This window comes from Mytilus edulis, chromosome 14, assembly GCF_963676685.1.
Source record: "Mytilus edulis chromosome 14, xbMytEdul2.2, whole genome shotgun sequence".
NCBI lineage: Eukaryota > Metazoa > Mollusca > Bivalvia > Mytilida > Mytilidae > Mytilus > Mytilus edulis.
Genome location: NC_092357.1, coordinates 69,790,494 through 69,815,807, shown reverse-complemented (window position 1 = coordinate 69,815,807; position 25,314 = coordinate 69,790,494). Strand labels below are relative to the sequence as shown.

Below are 25,314 nucleotides of genomic sequence, written 5' to 3'. Positions count from 1 at the left end.
CGTTCCAGCTAAGTACAGCTCACTATAAGGTGGAATCATACGGGATTTGTCATAGTTTTGAAGAAGAAAAAACTACCAAAAAAAATAGGTAGAGCCTGTTGTTTTTCTTTAACCGAAAGAAACTTCTTCCAGTCAGGCATCCTTCTCCCTTCAATAATCTGATACACATTGGTGAAAGCTGTAGTCTTTGTGCGGCGTTCCTTTTCAGCAGACTACTTTATTGAGTTTTTTTTATGTCGTAGCGGTCAAAAAAGTTTGCCTTATGTGTCCGCTAGAGAAAAGCATTGGGTCATATTTTTATAATAGTAATCTGCAAGGTCACCGAATGTTTTACTTTTTTTTATCATCAATTCATTGAACCAATGCCATACCTTCTCTCAGACTGATGTAAGTTGGTAGTGATGGGCAGAAGGAAGATTGGGAAAGTGCACAAGAGACTTCAGCAGGAATTTCAACAAACGACCTAGTATGCATCGTACTTCTTCTCTGGCAAACGATACACTTTTCAAAATCAAAACACATGTTTGGCCTTTTTGAACTACTAGGACCTAATCGTAAAGGAGTTTCTTATTCAAACATTTTTCATTTAATAACAGGTCTAAATTCAGATTTGGTTCTTAATTTTTGAAATGTATAAAAAGAAAAAAAAACATATCAAATAAAATAAGAAATCTTTTAAAAATACCTAAAAAAAAAACACCACGACAACCCCACACGAAATGGGAACATGAACAAACAAAATAAATCGAAGTGAACAAATTTTACCAATAAAAATAACTGATGAAAATGAATTGAAACATACTCTGTTTAATGCAAAATATTTGTAGTGTTCAGCTTTTAAACAAAAACTCTTCAATAACGGATTAATTTTGCTAAACTTTGTTTGAAATTGTTAAAATAAGGTGTAACAACAACGTATATAATAACAGAAAGCATTTCACGAATGAACTTTTAGAGTGTAAAATTTTGAAAGTAAATTTTTCTTTAACGTAAGGGAACGTACTTCAAAGCCCATTTTACAAAAATTGCACCACGCCGACAATTCAAAATGTGAAGTGTAACCTTTGAACTACCAATATTGTGATTTATAGCCGTATAGTCCGAATGACGATTAAACTCCTTAAATACGCGACTTTTCCTTACTTGGTCACCGTACTATATGTCCAGTCATTAGTGTAATAGTTAGCAGCGATACGAGTTTGCAGTGGTACGAGTTGACATTGGTACGAGTTTGCAATGGTACGAAATAACAATAATTTATGTGTACTGTGAATGTCAAAAATATTTTTATAATTATCTCCCTTTTCCTAATTCTAAAACCCGGAGGCAGGAATTGTGCAACTTCCGGATTTGACACACGTTGACAGCTGTCAGAATATTCGTTCAATTTTCCCCAGATAAATATCGTTTTAGTCATATTTTTAAATTTGGTTCTGCAAATTTAACATCAGTACAATGTCGTCAATCGAAGAATTACAAAAGAAGGTGAAACAATTAGAAGAAGAACTTGAAAAATCAAGACAATCTGGTGCAGTAAGAACAAAAATTTCTCAGATGAGCTCAGAAGTTGTTGATTCAAATCCGTACAGGTAAATTCAATGATATTTTACCAATGTCTTGAAGGGCAATAGTTCCTATCAAATCCTGATATTTTTAAGTAGCTAATATTTCCCCATTATTCAGAATCTTACAAATCACGGTCAGTTCCCCTGATCACGGGAGTTTGAAATCCTATCAATAACGGGTTAAAATATACCAAACTCGGTTATCACAGTAGAACTTCTCTCGAAGAGAGTCTTCGAGAGAAGCTCTACCGTGATAGTCGAGTTTGGTATATTTTTCTTCGAGAGAAGCTCTACTGTGATGGTCGAGTTTGGTATATTTTTACCCCATTATTGATAGGATTTCAAACTCCTGTTCCCTGATTCACATTCCCCCTAGTACCTGTTCACCTAGGGTCCTTTCCCCTGATAACTCTCCATCTTAGTCACAATTTGTAAAAGTATAAATTGTTATACTGGGCAAAGTACAACCTTCAACACAGAACCTTGGCTCACATAACACAGCAAGCTATCAAGACCCCCAAAATGGTTAGTGGGGCGGTCTGAGGGGTCCTAATCCCAAAATCCTGGGCTTTGTCATGGAATCCTGAGGTCCCGAATTTAAAGAAATTTAAATCCAGACATCCTGAAATTTCAAAAAAAGAATTTGAAAAGTTAACCCGAAAGGATCAATCCGGAAATCCTGAGCTTAAAAACACCTCATCCTGGAGTCTTGATAAAGGATCTACCCCCCTCCCCCCCTCAATAGTGTTAAACAATTCAAACATCTACATTTATATCATACATATAAAAAAGAAGATGTGGTATGATTGCCAATGAGGCAACTGTCCACAAGAGACCAAAATGACACAGACATTAACAACTATACATGTAGGTCACCGTACAGCTTCAACAATGAGCAAAGCCCATACCGCATAGTCAGCTATAATATGACAATGTAAAACAATTCAAACGAAAAAACTAACTGCCTTATTTAACTTATAAAAATGAACGAAAAACAAATATATGTAATTGACACAAACAAACGACAACCACTGAATTACAGGCTCCTGACTTGGGACAGGCACATACATAAATGATGTGGCAGGATTAAACATGTAAGCAGGATCCCAACCCTCCCCTAACCTGGGACAATTCAGTGAACCTGAGAGGATCAATCTGGAAATCCTGAGCTTAAAAACACCTGATCCCGGAGTCTTGATAATGTACATATTACATGTATTATATTTTTTATCAGTAAACTTTAATACTATAATATATTCTTTTTCAGTCGTTTAATGGCATTGAAGAGAATGGGAATTGTTGATGATTATGAGGTAAATAAATGAGTATTGAATAAGATCACAAAGAATTATTTCCATGCAAACAAACATGGATAATATTCTGTAATTTCAAATAACAACAACAAAATTTACGATGTAATATAAAATGTTTCCTGTAAATTCTAAACTAGTTGTTTCGTTACACATGTACATGATCATCAAAAGATTTAATTAGATGTGTAAAATTGTGAATGAATTTTATGCAATTTGCTCACATTATAAACTCATATAAAAAATGACCCTGTAACCTCTGAACTTCACAAAATAAGACTTTGATGTTAACAGGGCAGCAGAATTTGTGAACACCCATGACTAGGAGGAACCATGCTTGCCATTGAAATTGTCCTTAAGCATGTAAGAGCCAATGAGTAATCTTAATAATAAAACAGCTCTATCATAAATATCCATTACTGTATTAACACTGAGGTTGTGAGTTTAAGGTGTAATACCACCATTGATTTTCCCCTATTAGTCTTTGTTAAATTTGCACTTTTCAAAAAAATGTGCAGAATTTATCCTTGTTTCAAATAAAGAAATACTTGGCATGAGTAAAGTTTTATCCTGTCCAGTTCTATAGAAAAAAAAATCACATAACATTTCATTGCATATAAGAAAATAACCATCATTGGAAGTTAACCAATCAAATTTCTCCCCTTATTTTATCTGTGTACAAGGTTTAGTCACCATGTAACCTCAAGATTACAAAATTTTCTATAGAAATCCCAAATGAAAAATTATGGTGTTTTGAAATACCCAAGACATATGTTTATGACACAGAAATGGTTTTACTGCAATAAAATGTAGAATTAATTACCTACAACTGTCAAATTCAAGGGAATATTTTTTTCGACCTACTTTCGTATGCAACTGGATGTGATGTACCATGATTTGGTGGTATTACACCTTAAACCCCGCTTGTGAGGTTGCACTTGAAACCAATCTTAATTGATTAGGATTGTCAGTCCTTTCAAAGGTCAGTGTTTTTTTCCTGGCACGTTGGCTTCCTCCACCAATAAAAACCTGACGCCACGAAATAGCTTGAATGCAGTGCTTAAAAGAAGCATTAAAACACCAAAAATCAAATCATTACCGTATTATAGTTTTTTTCTCTCTCCAGAAAATTCGAGAATATACAGTGGCAGTTGTTGGAGTTGGAGGAGTAGGATCTGTGGCCGCTGAAATGTTAACTAGATGTGGCATCGGAAAGGTTAGTTGTTTACAAGATGTGGCATCGGAAAGGTTAGTTGTTAACTAGATGTGGCATCAGATGATCAGAAAGATTAGTTGTTAACTAGATGTGGCATCGGAAAGGTTAGTTGTTAACTAGATGTGGCATCGGAAAGGTTAGTTGTTTACAAGATGTGGCATCGAAAAGGTTAGTTGTTAACTAGATGTGGCATCGGAAAGGTTAGTTGTTAACCAGATGTGGCATGGGAAAGGTTAGTTGTTAACTAGATGTGGCATCGGAAAGGTTAGTTGTTTACAAGATGCACAGGAAAGGTTAGATAGATATTTTATTTTCTAAAACTATTTGATAAAGGAAGAGAGAAAGAAACAAAAAGATTTTGCACATTTATTTTTAATTCTTTGCAGGAAATGATGTTTGCAAACAATTATACTGATTTTAGTACCCCCGTCGTAGCGGAGGGTGCATTAAGTTTGACTGTTGTCAGTCTGTACATGTACATTTCAATCTCTAATTTTAGTTTGCCTCAACCAAATGTTATGAAACTTGTACACAATGCTAACTACCACATACATGACATAACATAAATTATGTTTTAATTTTGGTAGCGTCACATTTACTGTTCTAGAGTCAAATTGAAAAATTGCTGTTTTTTATGCCCTCACCGTAAAATTAAAGCTTTTGAAATCAATATTTTGAAATGAATATCCAGTTAAATTAAGTAGGCAGAATTGTCTTTTGCCATGTTTGACAAATGAAGAAAACAAATCTACCTGTGCTATAGATTCTATTAATGATATATATTTTCAGCTACTACTGTTTGATTACGACAAGGTAGAGTTAGCCAACATGAACAGATTATTTTATCAGCCAAATCAAGCTGGAATGAGTAAAGTAGAAGCAGCAGAGAGAACATTAAGGTAAACCCATCATCCATATGTTAAAATGGTGACGTTCAATCGGCACTATCTTAGGGGTCATCCATAATTGTCAACCATTTTCCAAAGTGTACAAAACGTACACTTGGGGGGAGGGGGTTAAAAAATCAACATTTTTATACGACCGCAAAAATTTTAATTTTTCGTCGTATATTGCTATCACGTTGGTGTCGTCGTCGTCGTCGTCCGAATACTTTTAGTTTTCGCACTCTAACTTTAGTAAAAGTGCATAGAAATCTATGAAATTTTCACACAAGGTTAATGAGCACAAAAGAAAGGTTGGGATTGATTTTGGGAGTTTTGGTCCCAACATTTTAGGAATTAGGGGCCAAAAAGGGCCCAAATAAGCATTTTCTTGGTTTTCGCACTATAACTTTAGTTTAAATAAATTGAAATCTATGAAATTTTTACACAAGGTTTATGACCACAAAAGGAAGGTTGGGATTGATTTTGGTAGTTTTGGTTTCAACAGTTTAGGAATTAGGGGCCAAAAAAGGGCCCAAATAAGCATTATTCTTGGTTTTCGTACAATAACTTTAGTATAAGTAAATAGAAATCAATGAAATTTTAACACAAGGTTTATGAACACAAAAGGAAGGTTGGGATTGATTTTGGGAGTTTTGGTCCCAACAGTTTAGGAATTAGGGGCCAAAAAGGGGCCCAAATAAGCATTATTCTTGGTTTTCGCACCATAACTTTAGTATTAGTAAATAGATATCTATGAAATTTAAACACAAGGTTTATGACCATAAAAGGAAGGTTGGGTTTGATTTTGGGAGGTTTAGTCCCAACAGTTTAGGAATAAGGGGCCCAAAGGGTCCAAAATTGAACTTTATTTGATTTCATCAAAAATTGAATAATTGGGGTTCTTTGATATGCCGAATCTAACTATGTATGTAGATTCTTAATTTTTGGTCCTGCTTTCAAATTGGTCTACATTAAGGTCCAAAGGGTCCAAAATTAAACTTAGTTTGATTTTAACAAAAATTGACTCCTTGGGGTTCTTAGATATGCTGAATCTAAAAATGTACTTAGATTTTTTATTATTGGCCCAGTTTTCAAGTTGGTCCAAATCGGGGTCCAAAATTAAACTTTGTTTGATTTCATCAAAAATTGAATAATTGGGGTTCTTTGATATGCCAAATCTAACTGTGTATGTAGATTCTTAATTTTTGGTCCCGTTTTCAAATTGGTCTACATTAAAGTCCAAAGGGTCCAAAATTAAACTAAGTTTGATTTTAACAAAAATTGAATTCTTGGGCTTTTTTGATATGCTGAATCTAAACATATACTTAGATTTTTGATTATGGGCCCTATTTTCAAGTTGGTTCAAATCAGGATCCAAAATTATTATATTAAGTATTGTGCAATAGCAAGAAACTTTCAATTGCACAGTATTCAGCAATAGCAAGAAATCTTCAATTGCACAGTATTGTGCAATAGCAAGCAATTTTCAATTGCACAGTATTGCGCAATAGCAAGAAATCTTCAATTGCACAGTATTGTGCAATAGCAAATATTTTCAATTGCACAGTATTGCGCAATAGCAAGAAATATCTAATTGCACAATATTGTGCAATAGCAAGAAATTTTCAATTGGTGTTATCTTTCTTTGTCCAGAATAGTAGTTGAATCAACTTAAATCATTGTTTTATACAATATACAATATATATTCACTTTTACTACCAACTGATAAATTAAAACAATCTTTACCATTCAGTGATAACAAGCACTTTATTTTACATTTTAATATTTTATGATGTATTTAAATGAGGAGTTATTGTTGCAAACTCCATTAGGAATTTGAATTGAGATCAGTTTTGGAAAAAGGGAAAGGGGGATGTGAAAAAAAAAGGGGGGGGGTTAAATTTTTCTCATTTCAGATTTCATAAATAAAAAGAAAATTTCTTCAAACATTTTTTTGAGAGGATTAATTTTCAACAGCATAGTGAATTGCTCAAAGGCAAAAAAAATATTTTAAGTTCATTAGACCACATTCATTCTGTGTCAGAAACCTATGCTGTGTCAACTATTTAATCACAATCCAAATTTAGAGCTGAATCCAGCTTAAATGTTGTGTCCATACTTGCCCCAACTGTTCAGGGTTCAACCTCTGCGGTCGTATATAGCTGCGCCCTGCGGAGCATCTGGTTACACTTTTTTTTATCACTGTATAAAACAGTCAGATATGTTTCAGTTTTTTTTCAATGCAAATTTCTATATTAAACTATATTAAACTAAACTATGATAGACAGGATATTTTTTTTTTATTAAAAATGATTGCTTCTTGTCTTGAAATCTGAAAATGGTTGATGTACACTTTTTGAGGGAGGGTGGGGGGTATGAAAAAGTGTATGTTTTGTACACTTTGGAAAATGGATGACCCTTTATTGTGTTTATATATATATATATATAATTAGTTAATGTATGTAACAATGTATTTGATTAAAGAAGAAGCTACAGAGAGAACACTAAGGAGGCCCCTCATGGGGGGTCCTAGTAATCACATAATCACCATTTTTTTGCCAATATAATCACATAATCATTAAATATTTGCTTATCTTTAGTAATCAAATAATCATAAACTAAAAATACAGTCCTAGGTAATCAAATAATCATGAAATATTTGGCTTAATAATCAAATAATCATTAAAAAAACGGCCAAGTAATCACATAATCAAAAACCCCATGAGGGCCCTCACTAAGGTAAACCCAATTTGCATTATCAATTTTTAGATGATGACGTTTAACTTGTACAATTCGCTAGTGTATGTAACAATATGTATTTTATTTTAACGAAAGAAATCTCTGTATTACTGAAAAATGATTACAACAGGGTTTTCCATATAACAAACTTGTCAAAACATTTACTACATTTATCATTGGTACAAGAACATCATTCAAAAATATATCTCAACAGGCAGACATCTATGCCCTTCAACAATGAGCAAAAGCCATACTTTTAGTCAGTTGCTTTTAAACATGAAAACCAAGTGCCTTTTATCACCAAAATCAATAACTTGATAACAAATACAATAAAACGCAAGCAATATTTCTCAACAAACTGGTTGATAATTAAAATTTTTGGTTTTTCACCAAAAAATAATACCTCATGCATAATATTCACAGTTTACAATAGTTTATACCTCATTGTAATATTTGCCATTGAACTTAAATAAGCAATAAATATTCAACCGTATTTTTTCTTTTAAAGAGAGATAAATCCAGATGTAATATTTGAGATATATAATTACAACATCACAACAATGGATAACTTCCAACATTTCATGGACAGAATAAGTCATGGTGGGATAACAGATGGGAAACCAGTTGATCTGGTTCTCAGTTGTGTTGATAACTTTGAAGCTAGGATGACAATTAATACCGTAAGTCAGGGTAACCAGTAGATAGAAATTAATTAATGATAAGGGACGACATCAAAAGTTCAATGTTGGATAAAAAACTTAATTCACAGTTTTTTCACTGAACCCCCCCCCCCCCCCCCCCTCTTAACTTTATTTGGGAAAAATTGATTTACCAATAGGGATATATTTTAAAAATTGATTTTAGATATACAAAACTTGCAGAATTTTAACCCCCCCCCCCCCCCCCCCCCCCTAATCCCCAAACTACAGTTAACTCTCGTTGTCTCGAACTCGGTTGACTCGAAATTTCGGATGAGTCGAAGTTTTCACGTGGTCCCGAACTTTATTCCATAAAAAAGTATGTAATTCGACTCCTGATGAGTCGAAATTGGATGAGTCGAAATTTCGGTTGAGTCGAACTAAATCTACGGTCCCACGGTTAACAAAAGCATTCAAAATTCATTTTTTATCTCTAACTAATACACATATGTCAAAACATGACCTTCCGGGATTTAAATTGATTGAAGAGTTAATCTGACAATACACGTGTAATTAAATTTCCGGTCATTGACCACTGTATTGATTTATGACATGTTATTTCCATGAGTGTTTACCTAAGATTATCTTTTATAGAATTTTGATAAAAAATTAGTGATACATTGTTAATGTTCATGAAAAAGTATTTAAAATGTTTACAAAACAATTAATTTGTGATTTACACTAATGAGCTTGGGTGTGTATAAAGTGAGGATTATGGCTTCCGTTGATGATCACCTAAAAACTACTCAAACGGCGTCTTTGATCTTGTTATATTTTCTTTTGAAAAGAAAGAGTGAGATAAAACAAAATGAATAGAAATCAAAATTTTCTTAAATCTTTTGTATCCGAGAATAAACAATTTTGTCAGCTACATGTATAACCGACCTGAATAACGAAACTATCGATTGGAATTTACACTCTTGGAAAAGCCATAGGATTTTTTTTTAATTGAAACAATTGAATAAGTAAAAATAATATCATTATAATAATAAAAGACTGTGACATACAAACACATCGATCTGATACTAGAATATCGATCCCCTTGCCATATTCACCCGGATTTATTTTAGCTTTACCAAGCTTAGCAAGAGTTGTGTCCCTTAGATTGTCGAACTTCCGGTGTTCGTTTGAGTCGAACTACGTGTATCTCGAAATATTTCTCTGGTCCGGCTGACTTCGACATAACGAGAGTCGACTGTATTTGATTTAAGTTTTTTATTCTACATCGATCTTTTGATGTCGTCCCTTACATCTCCAAGGCTTAAATTAAAATATTGTTTGTTTGCCCTTTACCGACCGACCCTATCAATTCGTTCCGCCTGAAAATCTTTTATTTGTATTTACCAGCAAGATTTTATTTTATTTTATTTTTTCGTTCCTACCAAAAATCTTATATTTGTATTTCCCGCTCAAAACTTTTTTACCGGAATCCTCGGGTTTTATCTTTACGTATAAGGTCCAGTCCGTTTGGTATCAACTGAGCGTTTGACATGAACACTTGCATTTGAAGTTTCAAAGCATTTGTTTGAAATCGATGTTGAACGCTTTCTGAATCATGATATGAAGTACGTTACTCTGTACCTTTAAACTTAAAGAGCAGGGTTCATTTACAAAAAAGTTCGTTTGATACAAAAGTATTAACGTGTGTACAAACTAATTTGTAAACGGACGTTGTATTCTATGTAGGGATGGCCTTTTGTGATCCCAAATCAGAATGATTATGTTAACGATGCCGCTAAATTATTTATATCTGACATGAACCAAAAGTGACAAAACCCTGTAAAGTGGAGAATATCTGGCAGTAAAATCGCCAAGTTTTCCATACAGATCATTTTTAAATGTGATGCAAAATACGTGCACTGACAATTGAGTTTTAAGTCTTATAAAATTGAGAAAGGAAATGGTGAATATGTCAAAGCGACAACCATCCGACCATAGAGCAAACAACAGCCGAAGGCAACCAATGGCATTTTTATTGGAAAAAAAGGCACACACGAAATTTGTAACTCTCTAGGGACTTTTTCTACTAGTAATATATGTCTGCCCGGACATTATCTTACCAGTACAAAGTTATCTCTTATATATTTTTTTTCAAAACTAATAGTCCCAGCGGAAAACTTATTTGCAAAAACAAAACGGACAAAAAAATGACATTATGCAGATTTTGTATCTATAAAATAAAATATTTTACCTACCTGCCTACCCATGACAAATAATATACCGAGCCAAGTTATTTTTTTGGGGAAAAAAATAAAATATTTTACCTACCTACCTACCCTGTTTCAAAACATAGGGTCGGAAAAGGGCAAACAAACAATATTTTAATTTAGGCCCAATATTGATCATTCCAAACAAAATCCTAAAGAAAAATATTACTTAAAGAAATAAACATTAGATGTTTTTTGTAGAAAGGAATTGCTGTGGATTAATTTATTTTTGTGGGTACCAATTTAGTGGATTAACATGATTAAGGATGTACTTAGGTTAGGTTTTGGAACTTGTGTCAAATGTTCAAACTCCTTGGTGTTTTTCCATACAATACCAGGTAAAATATTTTGCCCCATAACACCCATTTATTTTTTCATATAAGACTTTATAGCTCATTGAAAAGTCATTAACCAAAATTTAAGAAGATTTTTTATTTTCTTTGTTTTGTTTTGAGACCCTAATAATACCAATGCAAATATAAGGGAAAAGTCTGAGTCAGCCTTTTCCCGCCATATTTTAAATCTCAAATATCTCGAAAAAGGCGGTCCATGACCTATCTAATATTTTTAGCTTATTTTTATCCTTAGCGAATGCTCTAACGGCTTAAAGTATCAATTTTAATTTCTTAATTTCTTAATTTTCACCTAACCTCACGTAAGTACATCCTTAAGGAAAACTTACATTTTTGTGAATATTTGATTTTGTGGTTTTGCCAAAATTGCATACAAGCCTATGGAAAATAAGCTGTTCTTTGAACATTTAATTTCGTGGTTCACCAGAACCCACAAAATCCACGATAATTGGAATCCAATGAATAAAAGTGAATCAACTATTTTTTGTTGAATATTAATTTTTTGGGGTTTCATGGTTACAGGTAAACCACAAATTTAAATGTTCAACCAAATACGAATTTCTATCAGGATGTTTGCAGACTTTGGCAAAACCACAATATTACATACATGTTTATCGCAAATATAGGTAAGTTTTTTCAAAATCCATGAAAACTGGTACCCACAAAAATAAATGAATTTACAGTATGCTAGTTGAGTACTGGATGTAGTCTAGTAACTTTTGTTCCTGTTATAAGCCTGCGTTGGAAACAAAATAGGCCAGGCTACAATAATGCCAGGTATTATATCTGGTAACCTTTTTACTCTTTTATAGGCATGTAATGAATTAGGTCAGTCTTGGATAGAGTCAGGAGTTAGTGAGAATGCTGTGTCTGGTCACATACAGTTTATAGTACCTGGTGATACTTCATGTTTTGCTGTAAGTGTGAATAAATCTTTAAAATAAAAAAAATAATTTCTAATGAACTTTCTGTATGAACTTTTATCACATGTAGGAGAGACTGTTTTGCATTAGATCAGATAGATAGATTGATTGATTGGTTGGTTGATTTAAAAATTGTCATACTTCTTCTGCGATTGCGCATACTTTCAGAACATCAATTTCTATGTAACGTTACCCAATCAAAATGAACATTACAAACGATGTTGCATTAGAATTATGAGTAAATATTCTATGGGAGCCAGTAAGTTATTTATCATGTTTATTGTAGGAATGGCTGTAATATTTTATCTGACTTATGAAGAAATAACATAAAAAATGTTTTGCACACAGAATAACCAGCATTTATAATTTAAATTTTGGCTGAAAGTTTTTTAGTCTATCAGCTCATAGACATTCTTGTCATGTGATCGTGACATTATCAATGTTTTTTTCATGATTTAGTCCTTAAATATGGAATTTAGAATTAAATTATAAGGAATGTATGTAATATTTTTGATGAATATTCAAAATAACCAGAAAAATGTGGTGTACTTTTAAATAACCTGATATGGTAATTACATTTTCAGTGTGCCCCACCTCTTGTTGTAGCCACACACACAGATGAGAAGACATTAAAAAGAGAAGGTGTCTGTGCAGCAAGTCTTCCCACCACTATGGCAATTGTTGCTGGGTTCTTAATACAAAACACATTAAAGTAAGTAAGATATATAGAATGATTAGATATCACGATCTGCATCCCTAGGGGCAAACATAGAAAGGGTGGGTAAAATTATGCTTCATGGGAATCATATTTTAAAGTAATCATAGGTCACCATATGGCCTAGTTTATATATTGTAATATGAATACATTAGGAGGTCCGAGACCACAATTGTCGTCCCTTGATTTTCGTTGTTCACGAATATAGTCCCTAGTGTTAACAGTGGGTTACTTGCCATTTATTTTTATACCCCTTCCAAATTTATTTCTCCAGGTTTAATGCCTCAAATTGTAAGAAGGGGGTTGAAATTACACTGTAAAAAAATTTGGGCCCAGAATTTTACAGGAAAGTAGGGATTTGGTCCAGCTGAAAAAGGTTAAAAATTAGCACTTCGGAAGCTGTCAAAAGATTTCAAGACACCCTAAACTCAAAATTGTCCATATTTTGAGTTAGAGGCAATGAAGTTTTCTATAATTTTTACGTAATTTGTCCCAAAAATAGTACAACACACTGTAAAAATTTCATTGAGAAAGCGCAGGTGGGATTTTTTTAATTTTCATTTATGTTCTAAAAGAAATGTTGTACGAATAAATTGTGGTCTCGGACCTAAGAGGTGAAGTCTGTAAATATAGAATCTGTACTTTGGCAACCTCCCTAAATGATTTGGTGGTGTCAATTTGTCAAATAGCACGAAACTGAAGGATTTAAACTTTTATTTTATAGAATTTCTGCAAAAATGACTAATTTTGGCATTTTATGGTCAAAATAGGCATTTTAAGGCTTTTTCAATATTGATGCATACATGGCATCCCGACTTTCTATCTGACAGGTTGTCATGCGTCAATACTTGTGTTTCTATGCCTTAAGTTTATCTACTTCTTTTATTTGTTTATGAACTCAGAATCTACAGAAAAGAAGATTATCTCAGACAGTATGTGCAAAATGTGTTGTATATATGACCCTTGTCTAACGCCCTGTTTGGATGAAGTCAAAAGTAGGGTTCTTGGTACATAAAGTTAGAAGTCCACAATAAAGACCTCACTAAATTTGTATCAAAACCACTTTACAATGTCTATTGTACCTGTTCCATTTCACATAATATCTTTCTTTTCTTCTGTAGGATAGCAAGTGGTTTAAATATAAGCCTGTTGAGACTAAAATTTCATTCAAGTTTTTCACTAAAAAGGCAAAAATCTTTGTATCAGACCATACTGTCTGCAAGAAAAGTTAATTGTAAGAGCCTTTTTGTGCTCAGATTTGTTGCATCATGTCACATGAGTATAGAAATGATAAAAAAGACACATTTTTTTAATTTCTTATAGCCACAATAAGCATTTTTTAATGTAAATATGTGGCACGGCCTAAATTGACCCTTGTCTTTGTCCAGTCTTCCTTGGCCTAAGACCCTTTCAAACTAATATGAAATGTTATTTGTCACTTTTCTTTCCATTTAAAGTACATTCAATACATATGTAAGGATTATTTTTAACCAAAAAGCTTCACAAATTTAAAATTGCTGGAAAATATTACATCTTCATGTAAGGCCCCCTTTCATTGAAAAACCTCAATTTTTATGCCCAGGCTCATATAAATTTGACTTTTGAAAAATTATGCTCAGTCTGATAAATCAAATGAGTACTCTAATGCTTTTAGTACATAATAAATGATATATTAAGACATTAAAAAAGTATTTTTTTGCAATATTTTAATTTTTAAAGCCCAAAATGTTTCTAAGTGAAATTTTTCAATTTTAACGTTAAAATTTAACACACAAAGATGAGTATAGAATTTAACATATTGTCTATAATATATATCCTATTGCTATGAAACTTTGTAGGCAGTCTTATAATACATTAAGCTTTGATCACACCAAGTTTGTTTAAGATTTATCAACTTTTTCTATCCTATTAGGTCCGAGACCATAATTGTCGTCCCTTGATTTTCGTTGTTCACGAATATAGTCCCTAGTGTTAACAGTGGGTTACTTGCCATTTATTTTTATACCCCTTCCAAATTTATTTCTCCATGTTTAATGCTTCAAATTGTAAGAAAGGGGGGGGTGAAATTACACTGTAAAAAAAAAATTTTGGGCCCAGAATTTTACAGGAAACAAGTGATTTGGTCCAGCTGAAAAAGGTTAAAAATTAGCACATCGGAAGCTGTCAAAAGATTTCAAGACACCCTAAACACAAAATTGTCAATATTTTTAATTAGTTGAAGTTTTCTATAATTTTGTTATAATTTGTCCCAAATTTGTACAACACACTGTTAAAATTTCATTGAGAAAGCGCAGGTGGGATTTTTTTTTATTTTCATTTATGTTCTAAAAGAAATGCACTACGAATTAATTGTGGTCTCGGATCAGGACAATAGAAAATCACTTATAACAAGAATGTGTCAATAGTACACGGATGCCCCACTTGCACTATCATTTTCCATGTTCAGTGGACCGTGAAATTGGGGTAAAAACATTGATTTGGAATTAAAATTAGAAAGATCATATCATAGGGAACAAGTGTACTAAGTTTCAAGTTGATGCGACTTCAACTTTATTAAAAATTACATTGACCAAAAACTTTGAACTTCGCAGTATCATTTTCTGTGTTCAGTGGACCATGAAAATGGGGTCAAAACTTTAATTTGGCATTAAAATGAGAAAGATCATATCATGGGGAACAGGTGTACTAAGTTTCAAGTTGATTGGACTTCAACTTCATCAAAAACTACCGTGACTAAAAAAACTTCAACCTAAAACGGGACAAAGGACGGATGACATACGGACGGATGGAGGCACAGACCAGAAAACATAATCCTCCTCTACTATTGTAGGTTGGGCATAAAAAGGACTACTTTAGAAATAGTGTGCCTCTTAGGCCACGGTTTTTTAATTTGTTGGTTTACGTATTTTCCCCATGAAAAAGTCAGGTCGGTCGGTCGGGGGAAAAAAAAAAATATCTTTCAACACAGAAAAAAAAATGCAAAATAAATATACATTTCACCTTTCTTACAAAATGTTTTGTATGATATTTTGTCATCATTTCAAATTTTAGTTCGATGAAATATTCTTGCTCAGCTGTCATAAATATCGCATGACATTGTCTAATGATTTGCCGTAAAAAAAGGGGGGTGTTCACAGACAAAGACGAAATTAAATCGTCTTTTCACAAACAAGAAAAACAAATTCGCGTAGCTCTTAATCAATTCCAGAAAACTTGGTGAGTAATGATCTTCAAAAACGAAAACTGATAAAGGAAAAAATGTAAAAAACGTCGTACGAAAATAAGTTTCAACACACGTGTCAAAAACGTAATAGACTCGTCCACGGAAAAATTGAGAATATCGGGTTAATCTAGTGTCATGCATCCCCGTTTTTAATCCAAATGGACGATATTTTTTTTTATTATCCATGAAACAAGAAAATTCTAAATGACTTGTTGATATTCAGAACTTTTACTTCCAAGGTGCTTTCCACCTGTCCACATTTGGACAAGTCTATTTCTATGAGATTATGCATCTTACAGACTGATTAGACAAATAAGGGAAACGAACTTATTGTGTAATAGGTTTTAAACACAAATTTTGTTCCGCAAAATTATTTGGGTTAAAGACATTTCAAGGTCAGTAATAATTGATTTGTCTATTTTTAGAAACGTAAACTGGAAGTTTTATTTTTTCACAACAGAGAGTGTTATCAATTTTGTTAGTGATTCATGCATTTCATTTCATAAAAAAAGAAAAATTTAATTATTTTTCAGCGATAATGTATTTGTTTGGGTCTTGGGAATAAAAAAGCATGAAAAGTCAATTTTATTTTTATACTAGGAATCGGCAAAATCGGGTCGGCGGATCCGTAAACCAACAAATTAAAAAATCCTGGCCTTACTTTCTTGCAAGTTTGACATGGCGCAATCAGTCTGAAAAAATATTTCTCCTCTCTAGACATGCTAGAGGAAACTTTGTACATGGCAAATTATTGATTGAATTTTTAAGTATGACTTCAAATTATCTTAAATAATTAACTTTTTTTTCTGAATTTTCTTTTGTGACATCATAAAAAAAAGATGACCATTTCCGATGACGTCACATATATAGAGAACACAACTTTCTGCAAATCTTTGTAGAGGAAGGATAAACTTGATGAGATATTCTCTTTAAATCATTAGACAAACAAGATTCCACCACTATATCTTGTGTATTACTATAATTTGCCACTCTCGATAGTTAAATTTCAAATATTTTATGCCTCATGTTTTAGATTTTAGATTCCTGTGGAGAAATATCACAACACACTTGATGCAGTGGTGTAATTTTATATATCTGCAAAAATCATTTCATTTACAGTAAAAATATACATGTATATACATTTTTTGTTGTAGATATAGGAAGATGTGGTATGAATGCCAATGAGACAACTCTCATATAAGACATGTCATATAGACTTGTCTTTGCATCTTTTTTCAAATGATAAAATTTCTCCTTTCAGATATTTATTAAAGTTTGGTAATGTGACCTACTATTTAGGCTACAATGCATTAAAAGACTTCTTCCCAATGATGGCAATGAAACCTAACCCTGAATGTGATGACTGTAACTGCAGAAAGCAACAAGAAGAATTTAAGGTACATATAACATACGGTAAAGGAGTAGGTCCAGTAAGACCCCTTTTAGACCCCAAAATATAGCAGTTTTACAAAATTGTTTAAATGTAAACTTTTAGTTATTTATTGGAAAGCAGTATGCTTCTGCTACATAAATATGGGCAGTTTTTGACAATACAATGCACATATATCAGGTACTAGCATCAATAAGTGATGCTTAATTACTGAAATCTTCACAATTTTAGCAATTGAGTTAAATCTTAGATGAGTGGGAAACAATAATCATATTCCTGACTTGGAACAGGCATTTCCTTATTTAGAAAATGGTGGATTATAGCTAGCACCAGAGAATTATAGGGGTAAATTCAGTAAAAAATCTCCCATTCACTTTAATGCTAATCTATGTGTGGAAATAAATTTATACCTGATTTACCTTTAGAAATTAAAATCTTTCATATATCATTTATGAAAGTACAAATGTAGCCCTATCTTTTGCAACAATAAAAACATAGGGTCATGCAGCATTTTTGGGCATTCACATGGCCTTGTTTACAAACAATGTTGATTCGCACTGAATTCCCATACTGACCCCCATTACTTTTCAACCCTGAAGGGGAAAAAATTAGTACATTCAGCATTTATTTTTTATTTTTTTTCAACTCTAGTTTTGATCCATCTACCAAAAAATATTTATTACAAACATTATCTGCCAATCAGAAGACCATATAACTTCAGTGTTATACAGAAAGTTCTCCCCTAAATGGGCGGTCCCTGATGACGTATATTTATTTACTGAATTTACCCCTATAAGAGACTTCTTTACTTCTTTTCCATCTTTTTTTGTAGTAAACATGTAATGTATCCAATTTTCAAGTTCCAGTTTCAATACAACCTTCAAAAATGCTGAATTTGTAAAGATAGAGCAAAATTTAGACTACAACCCATACTGTGGCCAATGTATATTTGGTATATACAGTTGGGCATTGACTGTTTTTAAAAGAATGGTGTAAAATACTATGTTTAATAAATATGAATTGTTTTCTGTGTTTGCTTTGAGTAGTATTGCAAGTACATCTAGAAACTAAAGTCTTGGTGTACTCTTAGTTAGTTTTTTTCCTTATATGGAAGTGTTTGGTTAAATACCATGAAAAGACCACAAAAAGATTTTTCAAAGGCTTTTTTAAGCAGTTTCATACCAAATAAAACAACAATTATGTTTCATTATACTAAATCTGTGTTTTAATTACTTGTAAATTTCACAAAATGTCATTGACAATCACTCTGCAGAATTTCCTGTTACCCGGACATCAGGATGGGTTCTTCGCCAAAACTAGACAGCTAGAACTGAAGTAGAAAAAAGTGCCAAATATGAAAAATAAGATTAGGTATGACCAAAATTTACATTTGGGAGATTAAAGTAACAATTTAGAGTATTTAAAAGCAATAATTTAACTTGAAAATCCAATTACAAACATTTTAACACTTGTTTCATAGATGAAGGACCTGTAATCATGAAAACTTGTCTAGTATATTCTTTAAATAAAGAAACGCAAAGCGTTATGTAAAAATAAATGAATACCTTCATGCGGTCAGATTATTCGAGTGTTAAAATACTAGAAAAGTGCTTATTTACCACTTGTTCTACAACTTAACATGGGGAACACAGCTAAAAAAAAAACCACTCCGTCAAAGGGAGGTAATCCATTTTTTTCATATGATTTTATACATTATGAGAAGAAATATGTGTAAAATGTGATGTAAATAGGGAGAATATTCATGCCTTTCATTGATATCATAACTCTCAAGTGTAATTTCTATTGTTTCTTTCAATCTGGACACAAAACTGATTTTTAAAATATACTTCATGCTTTTCTCACTGTACACTGAGTGCATCCTGGATAGCCGCAGTTAAAGATAGAAATTTGTGTAAAAAACAGCTTTAAATGGTTCCAAAATCCTTCCTTTACATGAACATTTACAGGAAATGAGTTTTGTGATTATTGTGTGGCCTTGGACAAGTACAGTGAAAAAGTGCATATTTTCCTATAGGGGTAAATTCAGTAAAAAATCTCCCATTCACTTTAATGCTAATCTATGTGTGGAAATAAATTTATACCTGATTTACCTTTAGAAATTAAAATCTTTCATATATCATTTATGAAAGTACAAATGTAGCCCTATCTTTTGCAACAATAAAAACATAGGGTCATGCGGCATTTTTGGGCATTCACATGGCCTTGTTTACAAACAATGTAGATTCGCACTGAATTCCCATACTGACCCCCATTACTTTTCAACCCTGAAGGGAAAATAATTAGTACATTCAGCATTTTTTTTTTTTTTTTTTCAACTCTAGTTTTGATCCATCTACCAAAAAATATTTATTACAAACATTATCTGCCAATCAGAAGACCATATAACTTCAGTGTTATACAGAAAGCTCTCCCCTAAATGGGCGGTCCCTGATGACGTATATTTATTTAATGAATTTACCCCATTTGTTTTTATGCTTGCATACATACCCTATCTAAATACAGGTATATGAAAGAATGATTAAAAGATATATCATTTCTTAAATTATTTTCTCCCATGGTTTAAAGTAAATGATACTTGAAATATTTTTCTCTATGTATATATTTGTTTTGTTTATCTCTAGAAAAGAGAAGCATTGAAGCCCAAACCTGTTGTTGTTGAAGAAGTAGATACTGCACCTTTACATGACGAGAACCCATTTGGTAAGTTAATACCACAAGGGAGACATCAAACTTTAACAAAAGTCATATGAAAATATGTGTCGTTTTCTATCCATTTGAATATTTTTACCTTGGATCTTTTCAAGCCAGCTCATATTCAAGCAGGTATAGAAAGATTTAGTATGAGTGCCAATGAGACAACTCTCCATCCAAGTTACAATTTATAAAAGTAAACCATTATAGGTCAAGGTACAGTACAGCCTGTGACTTCCTCTTAGTTATGTCGACCCTCTTGCATGGTCAACATCCAATGGTGAACATTTATTGGGGTATTCAATCTTGAGATGTTGGCCATTTATTGGGGGTCATAAATCATAGGCAGATTTTTTATCTAATTATGTTACCTGTTAAAATCAATCAGGATTGAAGTTTTCAGCTGGTATGTTTCATTAAAATTTACCTGTACAGTTAACTTGGGTTTCTTTTAAAATTGACATTTCACCTTTTTTTGAAAGTGTAGAATAAAATATTGTTTTAGTCTGTTAATTTATTATTATTTTTTTGTCTTTAATTATATATAATTTTTTTATTTATTAATTGTTTTTTCCCCATTTTGGTATATTTTGTTTCTTATTCTTTTAGTTTCTTCTTAGTAAGAATCTTGAGTAGAAATGGCAGAAAGTCAAAGATAAAGTTATTGAAATAAACAGACTTTTAATAATTGTTGTTTAAGTAAAAAGTTTATATAAATGTACATGATGTACATTGTATTCAATTGTCTGTTAACATTATTAAATGAGTTATTACTATTATCAATAACTAATAATCATGCAAGTGATATTTTAAATAAAAAAAATGAAAGTAATTAAACAATTTGGTTTCTTAACAAAATAAGATGATCAATATCAATCCTTTTACAATAAATTTTGATAACATCTAATATTATTCAGGAAAACTACAAGTACCATTATAAGGTTTAGGAAAAAACTAATTTTGTTTATCTAATTTTTTTTCAAATCTCAAAACAAGAGTTGTGCACAAACAATCACAGAAACGACTTATTTTCCAAATGCTTTTCAGTATATTATATTGTCGATAGTGCTTTTAAATAATCGGAATTTAGTTTTAGGATTTTGTTCTATCTGGGAAAATAAGTGAAAATTTGCACTCTGCTGAAATAACCGCTATAAAGTTCAAAGTTCAAAGTTCTTTATTTCCAATTAAGGGCCCCTGACGGACATAATGACAACAATACACAATACATTCTCATTCATACATATATTGAAGATAAAATGAAAATTATAATTCACATAAAGAGGATGAGATAATATCATAGAATATATATAATCAAATAAAATATCACAACATAAAACAATTGTTATTGTTATTATACATGTTATACTGAACGACTTTAGAAACGCAACACTCATTTTGTTGATTTTTTTTACCAAATCTTGTTTGATTTTCTTACATATACATGTTATACTGAACGACTTTAGAAACGCAACACTCATTTTGTTGATTTTTTTTACCAAATCTTGTTTGATTTTCTTACAACTACTTTGCATGCTTATCATACTTCTTTCTCTGTACAAAAAATCAAACTCTGACTTACCTGTGGTTATTGAACATACCGAATTTTTGAAGTCGCACAAATTTCTTAAAGCGTAATTTTGGACCCATGAAAGATTGTTTCAGTTGTTTTGCTCTGTGAAACAGTTCTTTCAAACCTTTGCATCACTTAAACCAGTTTAGAAATGTTGCATCTCCATTTTGCCAAAACTGAGAAACAAAAAAAACTAAATTACCCCTTAAGAATACTGCAAACATTAAAACATAAACGTGCTGCAACCATACTGTATGACTACAGAAACTCGTCTTACTGTCCCTCTGACAACAATACAAGTAAACAAGATTTGTTGCTGTCCATCAATGAACAGATAAACGTTTAGTGACAATGAAACGTCAACAGAATTTGATTACACAGCATCATTTGCCAGACATGTTTACGGCCGCAACGTCAACTGCTTATCAAATTGCCGAGTGCCATTGAGTAAAGTTTCATGCCATAAATGTTTCCCTTCAAAAGAATCGACTGAAGAAAAACTTTCAAAGCCCTCAAGTTCCAACCACATAATTGCCAAAACCAATTTATGGGTTGAACAAATGCAAAACCAGAAGGTGTTAAACAGAACCCAAAAACATGTCAGACAGAATTTGTGGACCTTTCTGACAATTATTTTGGCGTTTGTAACATGCAGTCATCGCTTTTGACGGGGACACATTCATTCAAAAATAATACAAAAATAATCTAGTGTTGCGTTTCTAAAATCGTTCAGTATATTTATAAGTTATTTTAGTTCTGTCAAAGTTTAATGTTTGATTTTACTGCCATGCCAGTGTGCCAATAAAAATAGTTTAATTATTCCATCATATAGATAGCTAACAGAGGTCCACCATGTCTCTTATCCAGAAAAGCAAGTTGAAGCAATAAATAATACAAGTAATTATAATGTAAAAGAGACCAAGGGCAAAGACATGTTAGCAAGTTAGATTACGGTAAGTCTAACATCTAGAAATTATTGAAACTTATTTATACATAATTATTGTTTATTTACAGAAATAGAAATAGTTTCTGAAACAACAGAAGAGGAATTGAAACAGGCTGAAGGAGAGAAACCTCAGCTAACAGAAGGGGTCACAGTAGCATACACAAAACCAGCCAAATCAGCCACAAATGTAGGTTTGGGTAAACAAAGAGTTATTTATGATCAAGTTGTTACAGCAGTCTCAAAGGCTATTTCTTAGAGATAATAAATACCCACAAATATGTAAAGGATAGGCAATTCGAACATTGCAAAGTTTATAGACTTTTTTAAGTAGACATTTATGTAGAAAACTAGGTCAAACTTTCCACTCATGCAAAACATCTGGTGTCTGGTGAAACAATCTATAGGTTTTCCAATGTTGCTTTCACAAAAAGAATCCTTTGTTAAAAGAGAGGAGAAGGACCTAAGGGACATTCAAAATTTGCAAGTTGAAAAGAAAATGACAACTCTATGGCTTAACAGAAAAAGACACACAAATACATGTTTCAGTACACATAACACAACATAGAAATCTAAAGACTGACTTTCTGGAGTCAATTTCACAATAAAACTTACGACTAAGATTGATCGTAAGAATACTGATTTGTTCATGACTTACGATCAATCTTAGTCTTAAGTATTTTTGTGAAACCGACTGCAGGAACCTCAACAAAAACCAGGGGGCATGTAATGTTCTCTGAAAGGGTATGCTATTCCTGCTCTACCTGTGGCACTTGTCGTGTTGCTCAATAGTATAATGTAGTAACAGTGTTTTCTTCACATAATTCATGTAATTAGTGAATTTCATTTTTATACCTAAAAAATAAAAATGGTGCTAAAATATGAAAGATAGAGAATACAAAAATGAGGAACCCCCAATCCTGATTTAAATTAAATCACCCAAAAAAAATCAATGGCTAAGAAGACAATCTCTGGCATGCAACCAAAATAATGTTATGTCATTGTGAAAAAAATACAGATTAGTCTTTTTCTGGTTGTACATGTTGTAGGATACATCTGAAGTGAATAAAATATGTATTTGTGTTTTTCGTGTTGTAGGACACATCAGCAACAGTAGGAGATGTATCAGGACAAAGTTTGGACGAATTAATGAAACAAATGCAAAGTTTATGATGTTCAAGTTGTGATAAAATCTTGAAATACATTTAAAAATTATGCTTAAAAATTAATTCAACATGTAAAGAAATACTGGCTATTTCTGAAGTATTAAAGCAGTACTAGTCAAGACATGTGAAGATATGTGCCATTCAAGAAGGACAGGAGAAGCAGACATGGAAATGAGTTGTCTGCCCTTTGTTTCTATATTCCATTACAAAAGATAACAACAATATTGTAAAACAAATAATATAAATTTATAACAGTTTAAGGATGCAGACCTAGGTTAAAGGAAATAACTCTTAAAATCATCAATACGTTTGAGACAACCATTTTCATAAATATATTCTTAGCTTCTAGGTTACATAGATTATTTTCAATCTGTTTCAGGTAAATGCTTAAAATACATTGATGAATTTCACTTTTACAAACGCCTAACTGATTTAAAGAGTTATCTAAGGTGGTAGACCTTGGTTCAGGGAGATAACTCTTTAAATCAGTTATGCGTTTGTAACAGTCAAGTATTGTCAATGAATTTTAAGCATTTACCTGAAACAGATTCGAAATAATCTTTGTATCCTAGAAGCTTAGAACATATTTATGAAAATGGCTGACTCAAACGTACTGATGATTTTAAGAGTTATCTCCCTGAACCAAGGTCTACCCCCTTAAGTATAAACATGATGTTACAGATTTTAATAGAACTGGTAAATAATTCTAGAAGCAAGGAACTTTCTATTAATGTTTAAAGCTTTAGATTGCTTAAAAAAATCAGTTATTTTTGTTGTTATTTAAACTAATAATATATATGTTGACAGGACAGTCAGATACAGTGTATTAAAACATTCTAAAATTCAATAATATATATGTTGACAGTACAGTCAGATGCAGTGTATTAAAACATTCTAAAATTCAATAATATATATGTTGACAGTACAGTCAGATACAGTGTATTAAAACATTCTAAAATTCAATAATATATATGTTGACAGGACAGTCAGATACAGTGTATTAAAACATTCTAAAATTCAATAATATATATGTTGACAGGACAGTCAGATACAGTGTATTAAAACATTCTAAAATTCAATAATATATATGTTGACAGGACAGTCAGATACAGTGTATTAAAACATTCTAAAATTCAATAATATATATGTTGACAGGACAGTCAGATACAGTGTATTAAAACATTCTAAAATTCAATAATATATATGTTGACAGGACAGTCAGATACAGTGTATTAAAACATTCTAAAATTCAATAAAATATATGTTGACAGGACAGTCGGATACAGTGTATTAAAACATTCTAAAATTCAATAAAATATATGTTGACAGGACAGTCAGATACAGTGTATTAAAACATTCTAAAATTCAATAATATATATGTTGACAGGACAGTCAGATACAGTGTATTAAAACATTCTAAAATTCAATAATATATATGTTGACAGTACAGTCGGATACAGTGTATTAAAACATTCTAAAATTCAATAATATATATGTTGACAGGACAGTCAGATACAGTGTATTAAAACATTCTAAAATTCAATAATATATATGTTGACAGGACAGCCAGATACAGTGTATTAAAACATTCTAAAATTCAATAATATATATGTTGACAAGACAGTCAGATACAGTGTATTAAAACATTCTAAAATTCAATAAAATATTAAAAACCTTTCCTATATGTTTGTAATTTG

The 25,314-nt window shown here is 31.9% G+C and overlaps 1 protein-coding gene and 1 long non-coding RNA gene across 2 annotated transcripts; one reads left to right on the top strand and one right to left on the bottom strand.

The window, feature by feature from the left end:
* The first annotated feature begins 1,295 nt into the window (after positions 1-1,295).
* LOC139503655 (ubiquitin-like modifier-activating enzyme 5) lies at positions 1,296-24,180 on the top strand. Its single transcript, XM_071293476.1, has 11 exons — positions 1,296-1,589; positions 2,833-2,878; positions 4,002-4,091; positions 4,881-4,990; positions 8,223-8,394; positions 11,785-11,889; positions 12,480-12,607; positions 17,095-17,230; positions 19,866-19,944; positions 22,523-22,641; positions 23,550-24,180. Exons 1-11 carry the CDS (start codon positions 1,456-1,458, stop codon positions 23,622-23,624), a joined length of 1,194 nt encoding a protein of 397 aa, XP_071149577.1. The 5' UTR covers positions 1,296-1,455; the 3' UTR covers positions 23,625-24,180.
* Positions 10,575-10,743, bottom strand: LOC139502734 (uncharacterized). Its single transcript, XR_011658921.1, has 2 exons — positions 10,681-10,743; positions 10,575-10,607 (listed from the first exon to the last, which is right to left on the bottom strand). It is a non-coding gene; the product is annotated as an uncharacterized lncRNA (long non-coding RNA).
* Positions 24,181-25,314: the final 1,134 nt, after the last annotated feature.

Excerpts from the sequence above, each read along its gene's own strand:
- LOC139503655 (XM_071293476.1), top strand. The coding sequence starts at position 1,456 with ATGTCGTCAATCGAAGAATTACAAAAGAAGGTGAAACAATTAGAAGAA. Across the intron at positions 4,092-4,880 it reads CTAGATGTGGCATCGGAAAG|CTACTACTGTTTGATTACGA; the intron begins GTTAGTTGTTTA and ends ATATATTTTCAG. Across the intron at positions 17,231-19,865 it reads AGCAACAAGAAGAATTTAAG|AAAAGAGAAGCATTGAAGCC; the intron begins GTACATATAACA and ends GTTTATCTCTAG.